The sequence below is a fragment of the Oncorhynchus clarkii genome, chromosome 5, assembly GCF_045791955.1.
Source record: "Oncorhynchus clarkii lewisi isolate Uvic-CL-2024 chromosome 5, UVic_Ocla_1.0, whole genome shotgun sequence".
Taxonomy (NCBI): Eukaryota; Metazoa; Chordata; class Actinopteri; order Salmoniformes; family Salmonidae; genus Oncorhynchus; species Oncorhynchus clarkii.
The window spans coordinates 67,576,910-67,594,070 of record NC_092151.1 but is presented as its reverse complement, the minus strand read 5'-3'; the positions used below and the strand labels follow the sequence as shown (position 1 = coordinate 67,594,070).

General features: G+C 43.8%; 1 protein-coding gene across 4 annotated transcripts in view; it reads right to left on the bottom strand.

The window, feature by feature from the left end:
• LOC139409267 (ELAV-like protein 4) overlaps positions 1–17,161 on the bottom strand; it is a 68,683-nt gene that overhangs the window by 18,998 nt on the left and 32,524 nt on the right. For all 4 annotated transcript variants that reach the window (XM_071154161.1, XM_071154162.1, XM_071154164.1 and 1 more), the window contains 3 exons: positions 16,361–16,447; positions 12,717–12,957; positions 3,520–3,623 (listed from right to left, as the gene is read on the bottom strand). In XM_071154161.1, coding sequence (XP_071010262.1) covers positions 3,520–3,623; positions 12,717–12,957; positions 16,361–16,447 — 432 coding nt within the window. The remainder of the gene's footprint in view (positions 1–3,519; positions 3,624–12,716; positions 12,958–16,360; positions 16,448–17,161) is intronic.

The following is a 17,161-nucleotide window of genomic DNA, read 5'->3' as shown; positions in this document are numbered from 1 at the left end:
TTAGACTGTAAACTCTCCTTCCAGAATCGCATTAAGCATCTCCAATTCAAAATTAAATCCAGAATCGGCTTCCTATTTCGCAACAAAGCATCCTGCCAAACATACCCTCGTAAAACTGACCATCCTACCGATCTTTGACTTCGGCGATGTCATTTACAAAATAGCCTCCAACACCCTACTCAACAAATTGAATGCAGTCTATCACAGTGCCATCCATTTTGTCACCAAGTCTCTGTTAGGTAAAGCCCCGCCTTATCTCAGCTCAATGGTCACCATAGCAGCACCCACCCGTAGCACGCGCTCCAGCAGATATATCTCACTGGTCACCCCCAAAGCCAATTCCTCCTTTGGCTGCCCCTCCTTCCAGTTCTCTGCTGCCAATGACTGGAACAAACTGCAAAAATCACTGAAGCTGGAGACTCACATCTCCCTCACTAGCTTTAAGCACCAGCTGCCAGAGCAGCTCACAGATCACTGCACCTGTACATAGCCCATCTGTGGCCCATCCAACTACCTCATCCCCATACTGTATTTATTTATTTATCTTGCTCCTTTGCACCCCAGTATCTCTACTTGCACATTCATCTTCTGCACATCTACAATTCCAGTGTTGAATTGCTATATTGTAATTAATTTGCCACCATGGCCTATGTATTGCCTTACCTCCATTATCCTACCTCATTTGCACATGCTGTATATAGACTTATTTTTCTATTGTGTTATTGACTGTATTTTTGTTTATTCCATGTGTAGCTCTGTGTCGTTGTATGTGTCGAACTGCTTTGCTTTATCTTGGCCAGGTCGCAGTTGCAAATGAGAACTTGTTCTCAACTAGCCTACCTGATTAAATAAAGGTTAAATAAAAAAAATAAAAAAATTGTAAACAAGAATTTGTTCTTAACTGACTTGCCTGGTTAAAAAATGTACTTGTACAAATAAAAACATCTCGGCATAATCACAAAAAAATCCTCTTTAACTCTGAAGGCAAAAGCATTGGCAGTTAGCTTCCCCTGTGGCCCTCGTCTTTCAAACCTTCCTTCCTTCTTTCCCCTTTGGTTCTATCACTTTCACTCCTTCTCTCCCTGTCAGCCCACCCCAGATGTCTTATCCATCAACACCTCCAATGGCTGTAACAAGTAAGTGTGTGTGTGTGTGTGTGTGTGTGTGTGTGTGTGTGTGTGAAGAGAGACTGTGTAGCCCTGCTCTTCTCACCTCCAGCGGGCTCCTTCCTCTCACACCTCCACAGGGTAGCAGCAGCAGAGTTGTGCTGAGAAACTCTGAGGTGTCATGGAGGAGGAAACCACACGCTTTAAAAGACAGAAACATACCCCAGAAAGACACCACCTGTGTGTGTGAAACTCTGTGGCGAACCGAGCCGCTCCTTTTTGTTTACACCCTACAGTGAGGGAGCACTGAGGGTACTAGTGTTATGGGGGTACTAGAAGGGAAACGTGTGTATGGAACACAGATGTGTCTGTGAGTATTATGTGTACACGATCGCCTACATATTAACTACAGTATTGTACTGCATAAAAAACACACGTTTCATCAGCTGAGGCTTGGTGTGAAACTGGAAAGTCATATCAAAGACACTAAGCTCTTCATGTCAAGTGTCTTCCCGAAAAGAGGTCTCTAAATGTTTCCTCTGCACATCGACGTATGAACTGTAGTTCAATGACACCACAAGCAGCTCTCTCTTCTCTCCCACCAGAGAGCCTCACACTGGGCTGCAAGACAGAGCTGTCTGCTGCTATTAGGAAGTCTGTCTTCATTTTCATGGCTGCTTAAGATAACCTCTGGTGCAGAAAGAAAGGCCTGTGGCACTGCATGGATATTTTAAGTAGATAATGACCTTGAACACACTTATTAGAAGTTGTAAAAGGGGCATTTTCTTCAGTGCTGCTAAAAGGCCTTATTGATATGGGTAGCACAGTCTAAATAATGGGTTTCGCACAATGGCAAGAATGAAAAGAGCAAAACTCAAATCGAAGGGAGAGACAGACAAAAGGGCTGGCCTAAACCTCTCATGCAGAGAGGGAATCTGCTGCTATCACTGAGAGCTAGGGTGAAGTCGAAGATGCTGCTCCGTCTGACTGGATAAGATGGACAGACAGAGGAAGCTGAACGATGTGGAACGCTGTGTGTGTATTTGTAAGCGAGAGAGATAGGGGAGGACAGTGCGTGTGGGGGGAGAGGACATCGCTCACTGGTGTACTTGCTCTTTGGACTGTGTGCTCCAGGATGATGGACACGGAAGATCGCTCCCGTTTTATTACACACAAGCAGTGGGAGGAAGAGGCTGTGCAAGAGCTGAGGAAGCGAGGAGTGTGTCTAGCTCTGGATATGCTATGGGTTTTGACAGCGTCAATGAGAAACAGCAGTAGGCTCTTCTCTCTAGCCCAAGGGGACAGGCCATGGCACGCTGGTGATTCCTAAGTGGGATGCTTCCTAAAGACAAGCCTGATGCGTGGGGACTTGGGAGGACTGGGGAGCGTCACTGCTACAGTAGCCTGGGTTGGGGGCCTGGGTGCTAGCTTGGCCCTCTGGTTTTCCATCTCAGCAGACTTCATTAGTGAGGGAGAGTGGCAGCGGGAATCTACAGACACGGACCCAGTGACTCATCCTAACGCCTGTCAGCTACGCTCAGTGGGTGAGACCTGCGCTAGAGTAACTGTGGGTCATACTGACTGTCACACTCTGACACGCACAGACATACACAGAGAGCTCTGGCTGTCTCCCCACGCCCTTGCCTCTCAAGAGCCCACTTCAAAGCACTGTGCTGGATTGAAAACAGGCTGGGCTGTGTTGATCTGGTGTGGCTGTTTCCCTTTACAATATTGACCTGTCATGTTCAGGGCTGTCGAGGGATTGGGGATTGTGTATGGGCTTTTCCTATTCAGCTCGGCAGGGTAATCTGATCTGATTAGATTTAGAAATATGTTACTGAAAGGGCTTGGATTATGGTAGCAGAGCAGATTACAGTATGGCTTAAAGCGAACAGCATAACGGAGCCATATGAGGGGATAGCGATCATAATCCTGCTCAACAAGTAAAGACAAACGACTATATAAAATGGATATTGAGTATACTAATACAACTATACTACTTATGAAATTATACTTTTCCCTTCATCTATATTTGACTTCCCAACCTTTAATAAAATGTAATATTAATTTGCGTCCTCTATTTAACTTTGGCAGCATGTAATAAATGTTTTTTCCCTACTGTCTGAAAATCTTCCTAGTTTCACCTTTACATTTTGACATTTTAGAACTGAATTAGCATATCAGTTATACCTCACGGCTTTTTATGCTCTTTGATTCAGCTACTCTTTCTCTCTCTCTCTCTCTGCATGTATTTAAATGAGTATGAATCTCCTCTCTAGCTTATCAGAAGCCTCAGTCACTGCCCAACATTCCTAAAACCTACATGGGCACTGAAGCAGTGCGTTCCTAATCACATGGCCGCTGGGTGAATTGATATTCAGGGTACAGAACAGTTTTTACCAATCTGACTTACCTTGATAGTTTTGGTTTGAAGTCTGAGTCCGTTTAATGTGTTAATGGCTTTCTCTGCATCCTTTGGGTCTATGTAGTTGACGAACCCATAGCCCAGACTCTGTCCTGTAAAACAGAAAGAGCATTTTTACAATACATAATTCTACCCAGTACATTCAGAATTGGTACAGATACATTCTAAGTCCAAGTAATGTCTTCACAACTGAAAGCGAAAAAATGTCATTGTTTTTGAAAAACGTCTGACATTGTCATTAATACCAGATTTGTTTTGATTGAACATTTTCCTGACATCTCTGGATATTTATTTCAGGCAGAGTCGGCTTTGATGAGCTCGTTGACTTTCAACAAACGCCCAAAGCTATTGTGGCTGTGTGATAGTGAAATAAACAAACTTGCTACACAAGTGCCTGGCAAGTCCAAGTGGAGCAACGTACTTATAGCCATTAATGGAACCAGACAGCAGTAAGTCCACAGTGGAATCTCAAATGTAATACAACGCTGCTCTAGCACCAAGTAAATAGCATCCAAGGCAAGCTGCAGCTTTGGGCCAAAGGGAGCTGTATTTCTCACATCAAACACGATGCTTCTCCCTCACTTTCAGTGGATTACCCTGGATTATCATTTCTCCATTGTTCATTAAAAACCTCCTGTCCGGGAGAGAATCTCTGTGGTTCACAGCTATTTTTACCCTTCATCTCGCTGACACTGATCTGACAGCACCCCTCGGAAAGTTTGGACACTAAAATAGAACTATGCCATTAACGCAAAAATATCCGTGGGCCTGTGGATATGTATTCAATATCAAAGTGCCTTCGCAAAGACATCTCTTCTCATACTCCTCAATGTGGGTTGCCGATAATTAGCCAACTGCAGAGCGGCTCCCCCCTCTCTGTCACCTTCCTCCTCCCCCTTCCACTGCTTCACAAGGAGAACTTGAGGCTCGACAAGCATAGCTTACAAAAGGTTAGCTGAAATGAAGTGTGCTTCCGAAGCGCACTCATGCAGAGGCGCCTGGATGTGCTGGGTTGCGATTAATGATACAGTTACATTGCACTTGGGCGGGCAGGCAGGTAGGCAGGCAGGCAGGAGCTGTGTGTGAAGAGAGTCTCAGGTGCTCATCCCTCCTCTGCATGCTCACCCTGGCCCTCAGCGCTCAGCTCTGAGAGGCCATCAGGGCCCCTACACTGTCATGTCCGCTGTGCCAAGCACCTCTCTAAAGTACCTGTGTGCTTGTATATGTTTGTAGGCACATGTGCCGTATACATACTATAAACACGTGTCTGTGTGTGAATGGATTCCAAATGAACACAAGGACCTGTCTCTGTTTGTGATCCCTCACTCCCTCCAATTCTGGTGCAGTCTACACCAATGCGTCTTTGGGAGTTGCATTGGGAGTTGGCACCAGTCCCTGTGCCCACCTTGGCAAGGCTGGATGGGAGATATGGGTGTGCCCATCCTCCCACCCCCTGGCACCACTCCCTAGGTGAGTGGAGAAATGGGGTGAGGCAGCTGCTTTCAGCACGAGGCAGCTCCAAGAGGGGATTCCACCCACCAGTAACAGAGTAGCCCACAGCAGGGGTCCATGGGCTGACTGCTTCCCGGAGACACAACGCCAACGCACAGAAACATACACTCATACTGCATGTAAACCCTTTTTTTTTGCAAACTATGGACCGCTGATGTGAATATAGCACTAAAACGTTCACAGTAAATAGAAAGTGTACACACACACACACACCCTGACAGGGTCAAAAAGCGGTAGTGCGCAGACTGTGGGCCAACATTGGCAGGCAAACTTGTCTTGGCCTTTCACAACAACGACTTGTTCTGCACGCACGCAGCACAGCAGGTTCAACCCAGCACGATGCCTGACTGAAATAAATACACAGGCCTAGCACAGCACGGTTCAGAACAGCACAGCTCAGCACGGCGCAGCACAACATGCCTCAACGCTGTTCTACACAGCACAGCAAAGCTACTACTACAGTACATAGCTGTCCAGGAGAGCGCAGGTGTTTTAGCACAAAAATGTTTTAGCTTTTTGTATAAAGGCTTATTTTCTGGTTGTTTACTGTGTTATATATAGGAATCTAGATCCACGTGTCACTAGAAAGGCTGAGTGCCATTTTGAAGGATTGTACAAATGCCATTAAGGATAATTATAGACAAACATCTGGGAAAAAAGGCATCCCAGGAAGCTGAAAATGCCATTAAGATAGCATAATAAATACCCTCTAATGGAAGAGCAAACAGGAAATTATCCCTATGCCGTTTAATTTGTCTAATGGATACATTAACTTACACATTTTAATTGTCAATTAAAACCCCAAAACAAAATGATGCATTGCAGTTTTAATTAGCTTTTAATGAGGATAGATCTTCATTTTCCATGACTTTCAGCTCCTAACAACAGAAATCCCACCCCATCCCCAAATCTGGAGGCGTTTGAACAACATGTACAAACTAAAAAGACAATGCTTAACATCAGTTAAAAGGGATATTCTTCATAAATAAACAGCTTAGTAATGTTAGTAGTGGGATCGTGCTGAGCTCCTTCATTAGGATGAGTTGAGCTAAAAGCACAGGGCCAATAGTTGTGTGTGACAGTGGATCCCCCCTCTTTGTGATCCAGAGTGGTGCGTTGGTTCGTAGCAGACGTGCGCAGGGATAATTGAGCTCATTAGTTGTGACATTAACACAGCAGTGCCATAATGCTTCATAACAGCTGTCCCGTTTTAGCCCTAACCACTACTGATGAGAGAGCGGGCCGGGGTAATTGAGACCACCTCACCAGGTCTTCACCGCTCCCCGTACAGTCAAAAAATAAATACAAGGGGGAAATAGGCAGTGCACCAAATGTTTTTCCTTGGCAAATCACTGCTATTTCCAGTGAGTGGCTCCGCTCGGTGGTGCTACAGTATGACTAAGTCATTATTTGTTTCCTGAAGAGCAGCAGGTTGCGGAATGTGTGAGATGATAAAATGAGTGTGTTTCCAGCGGGTGTTCTGCCTCTCCCGATGTGGTGACTTGCACAGAGAACCACAGACACTCACACCGTGTGGAAAGAGAGTTGCCCGCTGGGGCCTCCTCTGTCATGGCTTCCATACACTTATGGTCTTCCTTCCTTCCTATTGTTTTGTATTGTTAGATATTACTGCACTGTTGGAGTGATAACATCCCGTGATGATAACATCTGGAAAATATGTGTACTCGACCAATAAAATTGTATTTATTACCTTTAAGTACCCTGTAGATAGTTACAGTACCTCCATTCCATTTATTAACATGCATGTCTGTACACAAGATATGATCTGTAACCTAGTAGTAAACAATATCCTTCTGTGATTGGGCCCTTCATAAAAATAAGAATTGCCTTAATATTTCACAATGGTTAAGACAACATTGCGATGCTCTGTATTAATGACTTACAACCTGTTCTCTCTAAGCCTCCATGTTCGGTCTGTGTCTCGGAGTCCCCACTCCATCCATGTCAGTGAAAATGGCTTCAATCTGTCATATAAGATGCCATGGGATGAGAGCGAAGAGGGGGAAAGTGCACTGTGCATAGGATGACAGTGCTATCAAAAGCTGACAGTAACATACCTTGATAGCACCAGGTTCCTGAGGTAGAAACAGGCATATTGGTTTGGTCAGTCTTAAATTTAGCCACATTTAAGATTTGGAGGAGGAAAGAAAACATTCCAGTTTGTCAAAACAGATGTGTATCATCGTGTTGGTTCCCTGACATTTTACCCTTGCTGCAACAGCAACTTGGGAATTATTTTTGACGGACCAGCACACAAGAGTAGTCACCAACTTAAATTCCGACAAATACACATATACAAACTTCTAGAAGTTCCCAGTTCAGTATTATGTTGTTAAAGTTCAAGAAGTTAGGTTTTGTTTGCTAATCTCCTAAAGAAAGTAGAATGAGCTAATGTGCAGTTTTATGATATGATTGAATATACATTTATAATTCACACTTTAAATCTACATAAACCACTTAGCTGCGGTAAGTGCTTCTAGTACGAAAAACTGACAGAGGCTCAGTTCATTCTAACTGGCTGTTAATAGCAAAAGTAATTTGATTACAGCAAACGTGGACTCAGAGCTATTAAGGGCATTTTGTATGCCACTATTTACCATTTGCATTTTTGGCCATATTTCATTTTTATACCTACAGCAATGGCATAACACTGAACAATTGACAAACATTAGGTCATAATATAAACATTTGACTATAATGGCATTCAAACACTAATACAGCCTTACTATAGCTATGTGCTTACATTAGTGTGACTAAATTGCTGACCAAATAAACATTCCACGCATACACTGCCTCCGCTCAGATGTCTGTTCTCTAGGGTTGCCAAGGTAGCAGCAACTGTAATATGCAGGAGTCTCCCACCCACCCCCAGTCCCTCCTCCCAATCGGTGGCTGCTGCCTGAGGCGAGTTGGATGGAAGCTCAAAATGTGTAGGATGTCTGGGAGGATAGCAGAGTAGCAGGAGAGAGGACCCCTGTGAATCTGGGACACCCCAGCTCCATGACGTCAGGCCCTGGATATGACAACAGTGACAGCAGCAGCTAGAGTCGGAGGAGTGCGACGGTCCTCCAGATCTGGGGACTGGCTGACTGGCCCACTCTCCCTCTCCCATGTAGGGGCCACTCAAGCAGCACAGGGAGTAGGGGGAGAAGAAAGGAGACAGCCAGGGTGTTTTATGCCTGGGATTCTAAAAATGTATTGTGAACACACATTTCAGTTTTTGAGTTCCAGGCATCTGCACTTATGGGCCTGGCTGGTCTGTAATACCTGGCTTAGGAGAAGACGTCAGATGTGTGTTCATCTCGTCCCATACCAGGTATATTAATGCCTTCTTTAACCTTCTATGATTTCTGTCTTACAGTATATTCATGTATTCTGGATTTAACAAATGATAGCGATTTGAAATGAAGTCAATAGGTATCTGCTAGTATGTCTAAGGTGGTGCAGAGTTTGTTTTTTCTATCTTTCACTTTGGTCCAATTTAAGAGCTACCAGCCTCATTGTCATACTAAGTATTTTATATCATACTGTTTTTATCATCAGCGTTCTACGGAGGAAGCTATTTTATGCACGCTTGCATCATATTAATTGTTATATGAACCAGTGAGATTCATGTGAACCGGAGGAGGGTGAATACACACTGTGTTCCACTCTGCAAAGCACTGACATTCATTCCTGATGCTCACCACTATGGAACGTTTGAATGCGCAAGAACTTGGTAAACAAACAGTTCCAGCAACAAACCATGTATTGGAAGTAAATAAAACGCATTGGCTTTGACTGTGAATCCTTTGAATGTACAGGTAACTGCCAAAAAAACAAAAAACAAATGATGGAACCCCACGAGCTTAGAAAAACTTCAATCCACCGTGGCATAGATTCTACAAGTGTCTGGAACTCTACTGGAGGAATGCGACACCATTCTTCTTTGAGAAATTCCATAATTTGGTGTTTTGTTGATGGTGGTGGAAATACGCTGTCTCAGGCGCTGCTCCAGAAACTCCCATAAGCAGCTACTCTTCCTGGGGTCCAGCAAAATTAAGGCAGTTTATACAATTTTAAAACATGACAATACATTCACAGATTTCACAACACACCCTCAGGCCCCTACTCCACCACTACCACATATCTACATTACTAAATCTATGTGTGTGTGTATGTGTGTGTGTGTGTGTGTGTGTGTGTGTGTGTGTGTGTGTGTGTGTGTCAATGTTTCTGTTGCTTTACAGTCCCCGCTGTTCCATAAGGTGTTTTTTTATCTGTTGTTTAAATCTAATTTTACTGCTTGTGTCAGTTACTTGATAGAGTTCCATGTAGTCATGACTCTATGTAGTACTGTGTGCCTCCCATAATCTGTTCTGGACTTGGGGACTGTGAAGAGACCTCTTGTGGCAGGTCTTGTGGTGTATGCATGGGTGTCCAAGCTGTGTGCCAGTAGTTTAGACAGACATCTCGGTGCATTCAACATGTCAATACCTCTCATAAATAAAAGTAGTGATGAAGTCAATCTTTCCTCCACTTTCAGCCAGGAGAGATTGACATGCATATTATTAATATTAGCTCTCTGTGTACATCCAAGGGCCAGTCGTGCTGCCCTGTTCTGAGCCAATTGCAATTTTCCTAAGTCCTTTTTTGTGGCACCTGACCACACCACTGAACAGTAGTCAAGGTGCGACAAAACTAGGGCCTGTAGGACCTGCCTTGTTGATATTGTTGTTAAGAAGGCAGAGCATCGCTTTATTATAGACAGACTTCTCCCCATCTTAGCTACTACTGCATATTAATATGTTTTGACCATGACAGTTTACAATCTGGTGTTACTCCAATAAATTTAGTAATCTCAACTTGCTCAATGTCCACATTATTTATTACAAGATTTAGTTTAGGTTTAGGGTTTAATGAGTGTTTTGTTCCAAATACAATGCTTTTAGTTTTAGAAATATTTAGGGCTAACTTATTCCTTGCCACCCACTCTGAAACGAACTGCAGCTCTTTGTTGACTGTTGCAGTCATTTCAGTCGCTGTAGTAGCTGAAGTGTATAGTATCGAGATATCCGCATACATAGAAACTCTGGCTTTAGTCAAAGTCATGGCATGTTGTTAGTAAAAAATGAAAAAAGCAAGGGACCTAAACAGCTACCCTGGGGAATTCCTGATTCTAACTGGATTATATTTGAGAAGCTTCCATTAAAGAACACCCTCTGTGTTCTGTTAGACAAGTAACTCTTTATCCACATTATAGCAGGGGGTGTAAAGCCATAACACATACGTTTTTCCAGCAGCAGACTATGATCGATAATGTCAAAGCTGCACTGAAGTCTAACAAGACAGCCCCCACAATCATTTTATCATCAATGTCTCTCAGCCAATCATCAGTCATTTGTGTAAGTGCAGTGCTTGTTGAGTGTCCTTCCCTATAAGCATGCTGAAATACTGTCAATTTGTTCACTGTAAAATAGCATTGCATCTGGTCAAACACAATCTGTTGTCGGCTATTTGAGCCAGTAAAGGGGGCTTTACTATTCTTGGGTAGCAGAATGACTTTAGCTTCCCTGGTTATAAATACAAATGCATTCATTTTCCTAAAGAAATGCAGCCTAGTGCACAGAATTATCCAGAAAAATGGCCAACTGACAATGATCCAATTCCTGCCTTGGTGTCGCCTGATCAGTCATTTCCATTCTCTGTATGCTGATGACCCGAATCACTAAAACTTTCCTAATGTATTCCATTAAAAGTTGTCATTCAATATGTTACCAGGTCCACAAGAATCTCACTAGCTCTCCCCAAGGGTGTATGTTTATGTTATTAGAGGCAGACAGAGACGGTGATGCTTCAGCTCTGGCTGAATTTTTACTGAGGATTAGGATTTTAATACCGTCTTCATAGAGATACACACAAGTCTGTTGGAGAACCTTCTGTTTTAGTCAACACCTCAAACACCCTGTCCTTCACTCCCTTCCCACTGAAAAGTGGAACCTGCTGCCACACAATACAACTCACTTTGTGTCTCTCTTTAGTTTTGTCTTCAGCCTGAGAGAAAGTTGAGAGGGTGATGTGCCAGAGTCAGTAAGGGCATGTGTGGGCTCTAGCGATGTGCGTGTAAGTTTGCCTTAAATAAAAGATTAACCTGTAGGTCCCTGGTGTATTACATGCGCAGCAAGAAAGGCGTGGGGAGCAGGGTAAACAATCTGAGGTGGCACTTCACTGAGCTGGAGCGGGCCTGACAGACGAGCGCAGAGTGGCCGGGTGGGCTTGTACCTCACGCCGCTCTCGCTTCATCAAAGCTGACAGCACCCGGTCCAGAGAAAAGAGAAGCCTGTCTCTTACAACGCTCGGGCTTAGGTAGCTCTCATCACCTTGTCATCACAGACATCCTCCTTCCCTTTGAACTGCAGTGTAAAGGAATTTCACATTCTGTACTTAAAAAATGTACATACAGTTAACTGAAAGGGCAGGTCCATATGCATTAATGTCCTGTATGTGGTGTTTGAGAATGTAGTGTTTTAAATGGTATTCTGGTCAAATGTCTAGAAAGGTATGTTTGGAAATGCACAAGAAAGGGCTCAGGTGTATATTAAGCTTAAAAAATAGTCCTCCCCGAAAGTCAGATAATGATACCAAGTGGTTGTGCATGCAGCCTCCTGGCATTCCCTCAACTGAGAGGGAGAAACGGTTTGTTAGTCTAAAAGTTTCAACGACGAAATTGCACCCATGGGAGCACAACACAGACATCCACTGGAGAAGGGGGATATTTATAACACACTTTGTGTTCCTAAGTCATCAGAGACCTTGTATGGTAGAGAAGAACTTTCAACGTTCTCAGAAATGGCCTTACTTTCCCATTTAGGTCAGTGAGAGCTTCCTGGTAATCTTGTGGTCCTTTGTGCCTCAGTTGGCCTGCAACACCACATTTTGTGGGTTTTACTCCCGCTGGGGCCACACATACGTAAAATGTATACACACATGACTAAGTTGCTTTGGATAAAAGCATCTGCTAAAGTCATATATTATTACTCTATGATGTCTCTTTTTACTCTCTCCGATATAAAATGTTAGACCTCACTGTTTACTGTGCATCACACATATGGAAAAAATATATGTAAAATGAGTGGAGAGTGTGGTTTCCAGGTGCTATTCTTATATATACTACACATTACCTTCCTGCCAGCTCAGGCCCATTATTGTAAAAGATGGCCCTGTACTTCCATCAGCCTGCTGCTGCCTGAGCCACTGTCTAGCCTGGCTGCTTCCCATGGTCAAGAGTAGATGTTGCTCTTCAACACTGGCCCTTTTTAATGAGATTATCAAGGAAGAAGTGTCACTAAGTAGGATCTAAAATGAAAGCCATTATCTGGCATTATCTCAGAGCAGCCTCCCCCATCCATCTGCTATACCACCCACACAGCCACTAGGCTGGGATTAGAGGCATGATTAGCTGGGAAGTGCTGCTTAAACACCCCTGTGCCACATAGCACTGGGTTTCTTCACTTTGCTGCTCACCGGCCAGCTCCAGGCCAAGCCCCATCCTCCTGCTCTGCAGTAACCAGCTGGAGTACTGTCCAGGATCATAGGCCTCTGGCACCATGCCATCCCACCCTGTACCACACCCACCCACTTCCTTTCTTCCCATGGCCAGTGTTTCATCGTACCTGTGATCTTGTCGCGGACCAGTTTGCAGGACTCAATCTCTCCGATGCTGCCGAACAGGCTGCGGAACTCCTCCTGGGTCATGTTCTGGGGCAGGTAGTTGACGATGAGGTTGGTCTTGCTGTCGTCGGTGGGGCCTCCAGTTTGCATGGGTGAAGGGCAGCTGCGGCTGTTGCTGGACGGCCCGTTAGCCGTGGTGCCGTTGGGGCCGTTCGTCACCTGAGGCTCCATGTTGCTGATTATCTGAGGGAGGGAAGGGTTCGGGAAGAAGAACAATTAAAGGGGGGGGGGGGTAGGAGGTATGGCGTCTCAATCTGAGAACCATGATTCATTACTGGACCTCACATAAACACAGTAAACATCAAATCTACATTCCAGGCCATCAAAACTCAGACAAAAGAAACAGCAAGTTTAACTCATAGTATGAGACCATAAAGTGAACACTATATGTACACATGCAACTTAAACTCCTGCATATTCATGCTGACATAGCTGTTAGAGACATGAGTGATATTTTTTAGTTCTTCTCTGTGCTTTGATAGCTGGTGCAGTTAGAGAGTGGTAAACATTTGAGCGATTCAGCGGGGCACTGCTGTCTGTCACAGGGAACATTTGCGGCTGGTTTTGCAGTGTGCGTTAAGAGCAGGTGTTTGAAGTAGAGCTTGCAGGCCCTTGAGGGAGGAGGCACTGAGGAAAGGCAGTCTGATGTGCTTATCTACTGGCAAACACTTATTTCAAGATCCCAAGACTGCCACCAAATATATTCAGCCATTAGCATAAAATCTGTGTGTTTAATGGTATTATTTGATTCTCGGTTACAGTCAGTTGATTACCATCATCCACTTACACAGAGAAGCTGAGCCTAAGAGGTTTATGGAAGGTCTGTGCGAGGTGTGGTGTGTTTGTGTTTGGAGATATAGGGTGACAGAATAGGAACCTCAGGGTGCCTGCTGTTAAAAGCATCTGCCCCACATGGGGGTGAAAACACCCCAAACAAGGTTCTTTGAAAGGTAAACTTGATGGGCTTTTAACTAAAGAAGACGACATAGGGAAATGTAACAGTGTGAACAACAGCCAGAGCACTGATTTACTTTTCTGTGTTTTATTGAAAGTCTGTACCAGAGACACTGTGGCTGTGTAGACTCTGAGTTTAATCTGTCAGTGTCTGTACAACACAACTATACAAAATCATTAAAGCTGTAAAATGTAACTTTTTGGGTGACCCGACCAAATTCACACAGAAATGTGAGTTATAGATCTGTCATTCTCATTGAACGCAAGTCTAAGTAACGGTAGATCTGTTCTGTGCACTATTTCTATGCTTCCCATTCTTAAGTTTCGCTTTTGCGTCTTTAACTTAAGGTTTTGTACACCAACTTCAAACAGCTGAAAATATATCTTTGGTTATTGAAAAAATATTTCGCAGCGGTTTGGATTGTACAATGATTCTCTACACTATACAATGCTTGTTTGGTCACATAAACTAAATGAACCATTAGAATTCTACCATCGAGGAAATGGCAGAGAAATTTCTGCATATTGCACTTTTAACAAAGAACCTTGGAAAAAAACACAGGTAAACACTTCCAGAGGTGAAGCAAAATGAACTAAGGGTAGTATAAAGCTCCTCTAAAATGACTGTTAATTTGGTGTCATTTAAATAAAGATCTAAAAGATGAGGAAAATAGGTTTCTAAATATGCTGGTTTTGAATAGAGGTACAAACTTCAATGTTATAACATTGAAGTTTGTACCTCTATTCAAACCCAGCATATTTAGAAAGGTTTCCCCATCTGACTGTAGCTAAGTTAATGTTTTGATAGCAATGATGTTGTTGAAAACTGGTCTAAAAACTAAAATAGACAATATTTTATCACAATATTCTGAACAATCATTATCAGTCATGTAGATCTCAACTCTATTGTTTTCTCCTTTGGTTTTCTAACACGAACCTCAAGCCTGAGACATACATTATCTACAGTGGAGGAGGGTATATCATAAATAAACTTGAATGTGAATCATTTCAACCCCCATCTTCTCATTCCACACACACCAGTCTACTTTACAATGGAACAACACACAAGATAACGCCTGGAGCACACAGCAGAATACAAACAGAGAACCGCCTCTTTAAAAGCGCTCATGATCTATTCTGCATGCAAATTGTGCTTTTGACAGTATCCTCACCACTCCACCAAAGAAGGACCATGGAGACAGCGAGGAAGAAGGGATAAAGTACCTAGCAGTAACAAAGTTGATTGGGGGGGCCTTATTAAATTTGTTTACACTTCCTGCTGGGCTTCATTCTGTCAAAAATACTTTCAACTCCATGGGACGTGTGCTTTGAGTTTTCACCAGGGAAAAAAAATGGCTACCTTGAATTACCCAAGACCTGTCAGTCAGATTGACCAATTATAATTTCTACCCCCTGCCACCGGCACTACCCATACTCAGCTGTCCATTGTGCCTCAGTGGCTGGGTATCTCTGCTCTCCCACAGAGTAGCCCAGTGCTGAGAAAGGCAATATCTCCATGGTCTCTCTGGGTTCCTGGCCGAGGCACTACAGCACACAAGCAAAGCCTTCAAAGGAGCTCTAGCGTCAGCCTGAGGACAGACACCGGGCCTACTGATTCAACAGAACGCTAGCTAGCTAACACTAGCTTCAGATTAGAGCTTGTTTCCCCTGACCGGGCTGAAACACAATGCTGGATTTACAGCCTCCATTAATGCCACTGGGCATGGTGTGTGGGAGGGACCTGCTTCCTCTGGACTAAAATGGAGGCCTTAGTGGGTTCAGAGTGTAGGAAATAAATATTGGTTCATGAATCTAATGTGTGTGAGTCATGCAAGGCGTGAGTAAGGCAGTGTCTCTGGAGGCTGTGTCTGTGTGGAGGATGACGGAGGGGATAGAGGTCCATTAGAAGAGGTTAAAGTTCACCCCTTTAGATGAGTGACTCGACAGAAACACATCATCCAGGCCTATCCTTAATACTTATGTACCGGTGATTTAATGTCATGGGTTTTTATTATCGAGGATTTTGTTGTGTATTATTTAGATTTGAAATAAGATTGTATTTATGTGACTATGAAACAGTACCTCACATTGGGAGTGAGGTAAGAAGTGATTTGCAAGGCTGGAATATTTTCTCATATCGTACATCACAACTTGACAAAATGCATAAATTTTCCATTACCTATACTGTCTTCATTATTCAATAAATAACACACCAGATGCAAGAACAAAATTACAGAAGGGGAAATATATAGCCGACATAAAAACATTTGGATGCAAAATTTTGAGCATTTATATTTATAGGACCTAAAACATGTACATTAAGGTTGATGAATGGTTAAAGCATTATAATTTTACATCCAATATTGTAAAGATTCACATATTTATATTATATATAAAGCTATATTTACTCTACATCTTTTTTTCCACTCACAGTAAATCAATCAGCATCCTCCCAGCACACAGTACATTAGGTTGGCAGAAAAAGTAGCTGGCGCAGTGTGTCTGCCCGGCCGGCCTGCATCAGGGCCCCTCCCCTCTGGCCTAGCAGACAGACAGGCCTGCTCCTTCAGCAGCACTGTCATCACCATTGATAATGTCGGGTAAAAAGCCATTTTTGTGGCTGTCTCCTTACCATCTTTGGCTGTGTCAGCAATCCCTTCTCTGCCCAGCCCTGTAGCTGCGGGAGTTCTGCCTGACGCCACTGTGTCTCTGTCGATCCCTAGGAGGTTTCAGGGTCAAGATTTAACATGCTTGTTTTTCTACACAGGCCTTACGGTCACCAGCCACACTAAAACACACAGGTGGCTTTGCTTCCTTCCAGGTAGGGGTTGGTTTCTGTATAGGAATACTGCTCATTGAGACTTGCGTATAGTTCAGATAAGGGACCATTACTGTAATGTTGGTGTTGAGTATGACGTGGTCTATTTGGGGAGAGGAGGATAGACCTGACTTGGGAACTATGGTGACCTCTGTAGCATTAATGATGTGGATATCCCTCTCACTCCTGGTGAGTAAACAAGCCCCTTGACAAAGACAGCTCCTCAAATGAGCTGCGGGCTGCAGGCAGCAGTATCCTCTGCAGAATATAGAGCTGAAGCTGTAACACCAGGATTTTGAGGCTGACCCCTTGCTTCATTTACTCTCCCAGACAGAGGGATGAGAAGGTAGAGGAATGCAATGGGATGTAACCAGTCAGGTGATGGAGGAGACCATTCATCCTCTGGGGGGTGTTAGTGGGGTTCCAAATGAGAATGGACTGTCAGTTGGAGAGGGGAATGGGGAATAGAGAGGGGCAGCTTGTGTATGCTGATAGGTCGGCGTGTGTCAGGATGTTTGGGTTGATAATTTGGGGAATGTAAATTGAGCCAATTAATTATGGGTACATTTCCTTTACCAGATGCCACCTCTGTTTTAGTTTAGGTGAAGACCGAAG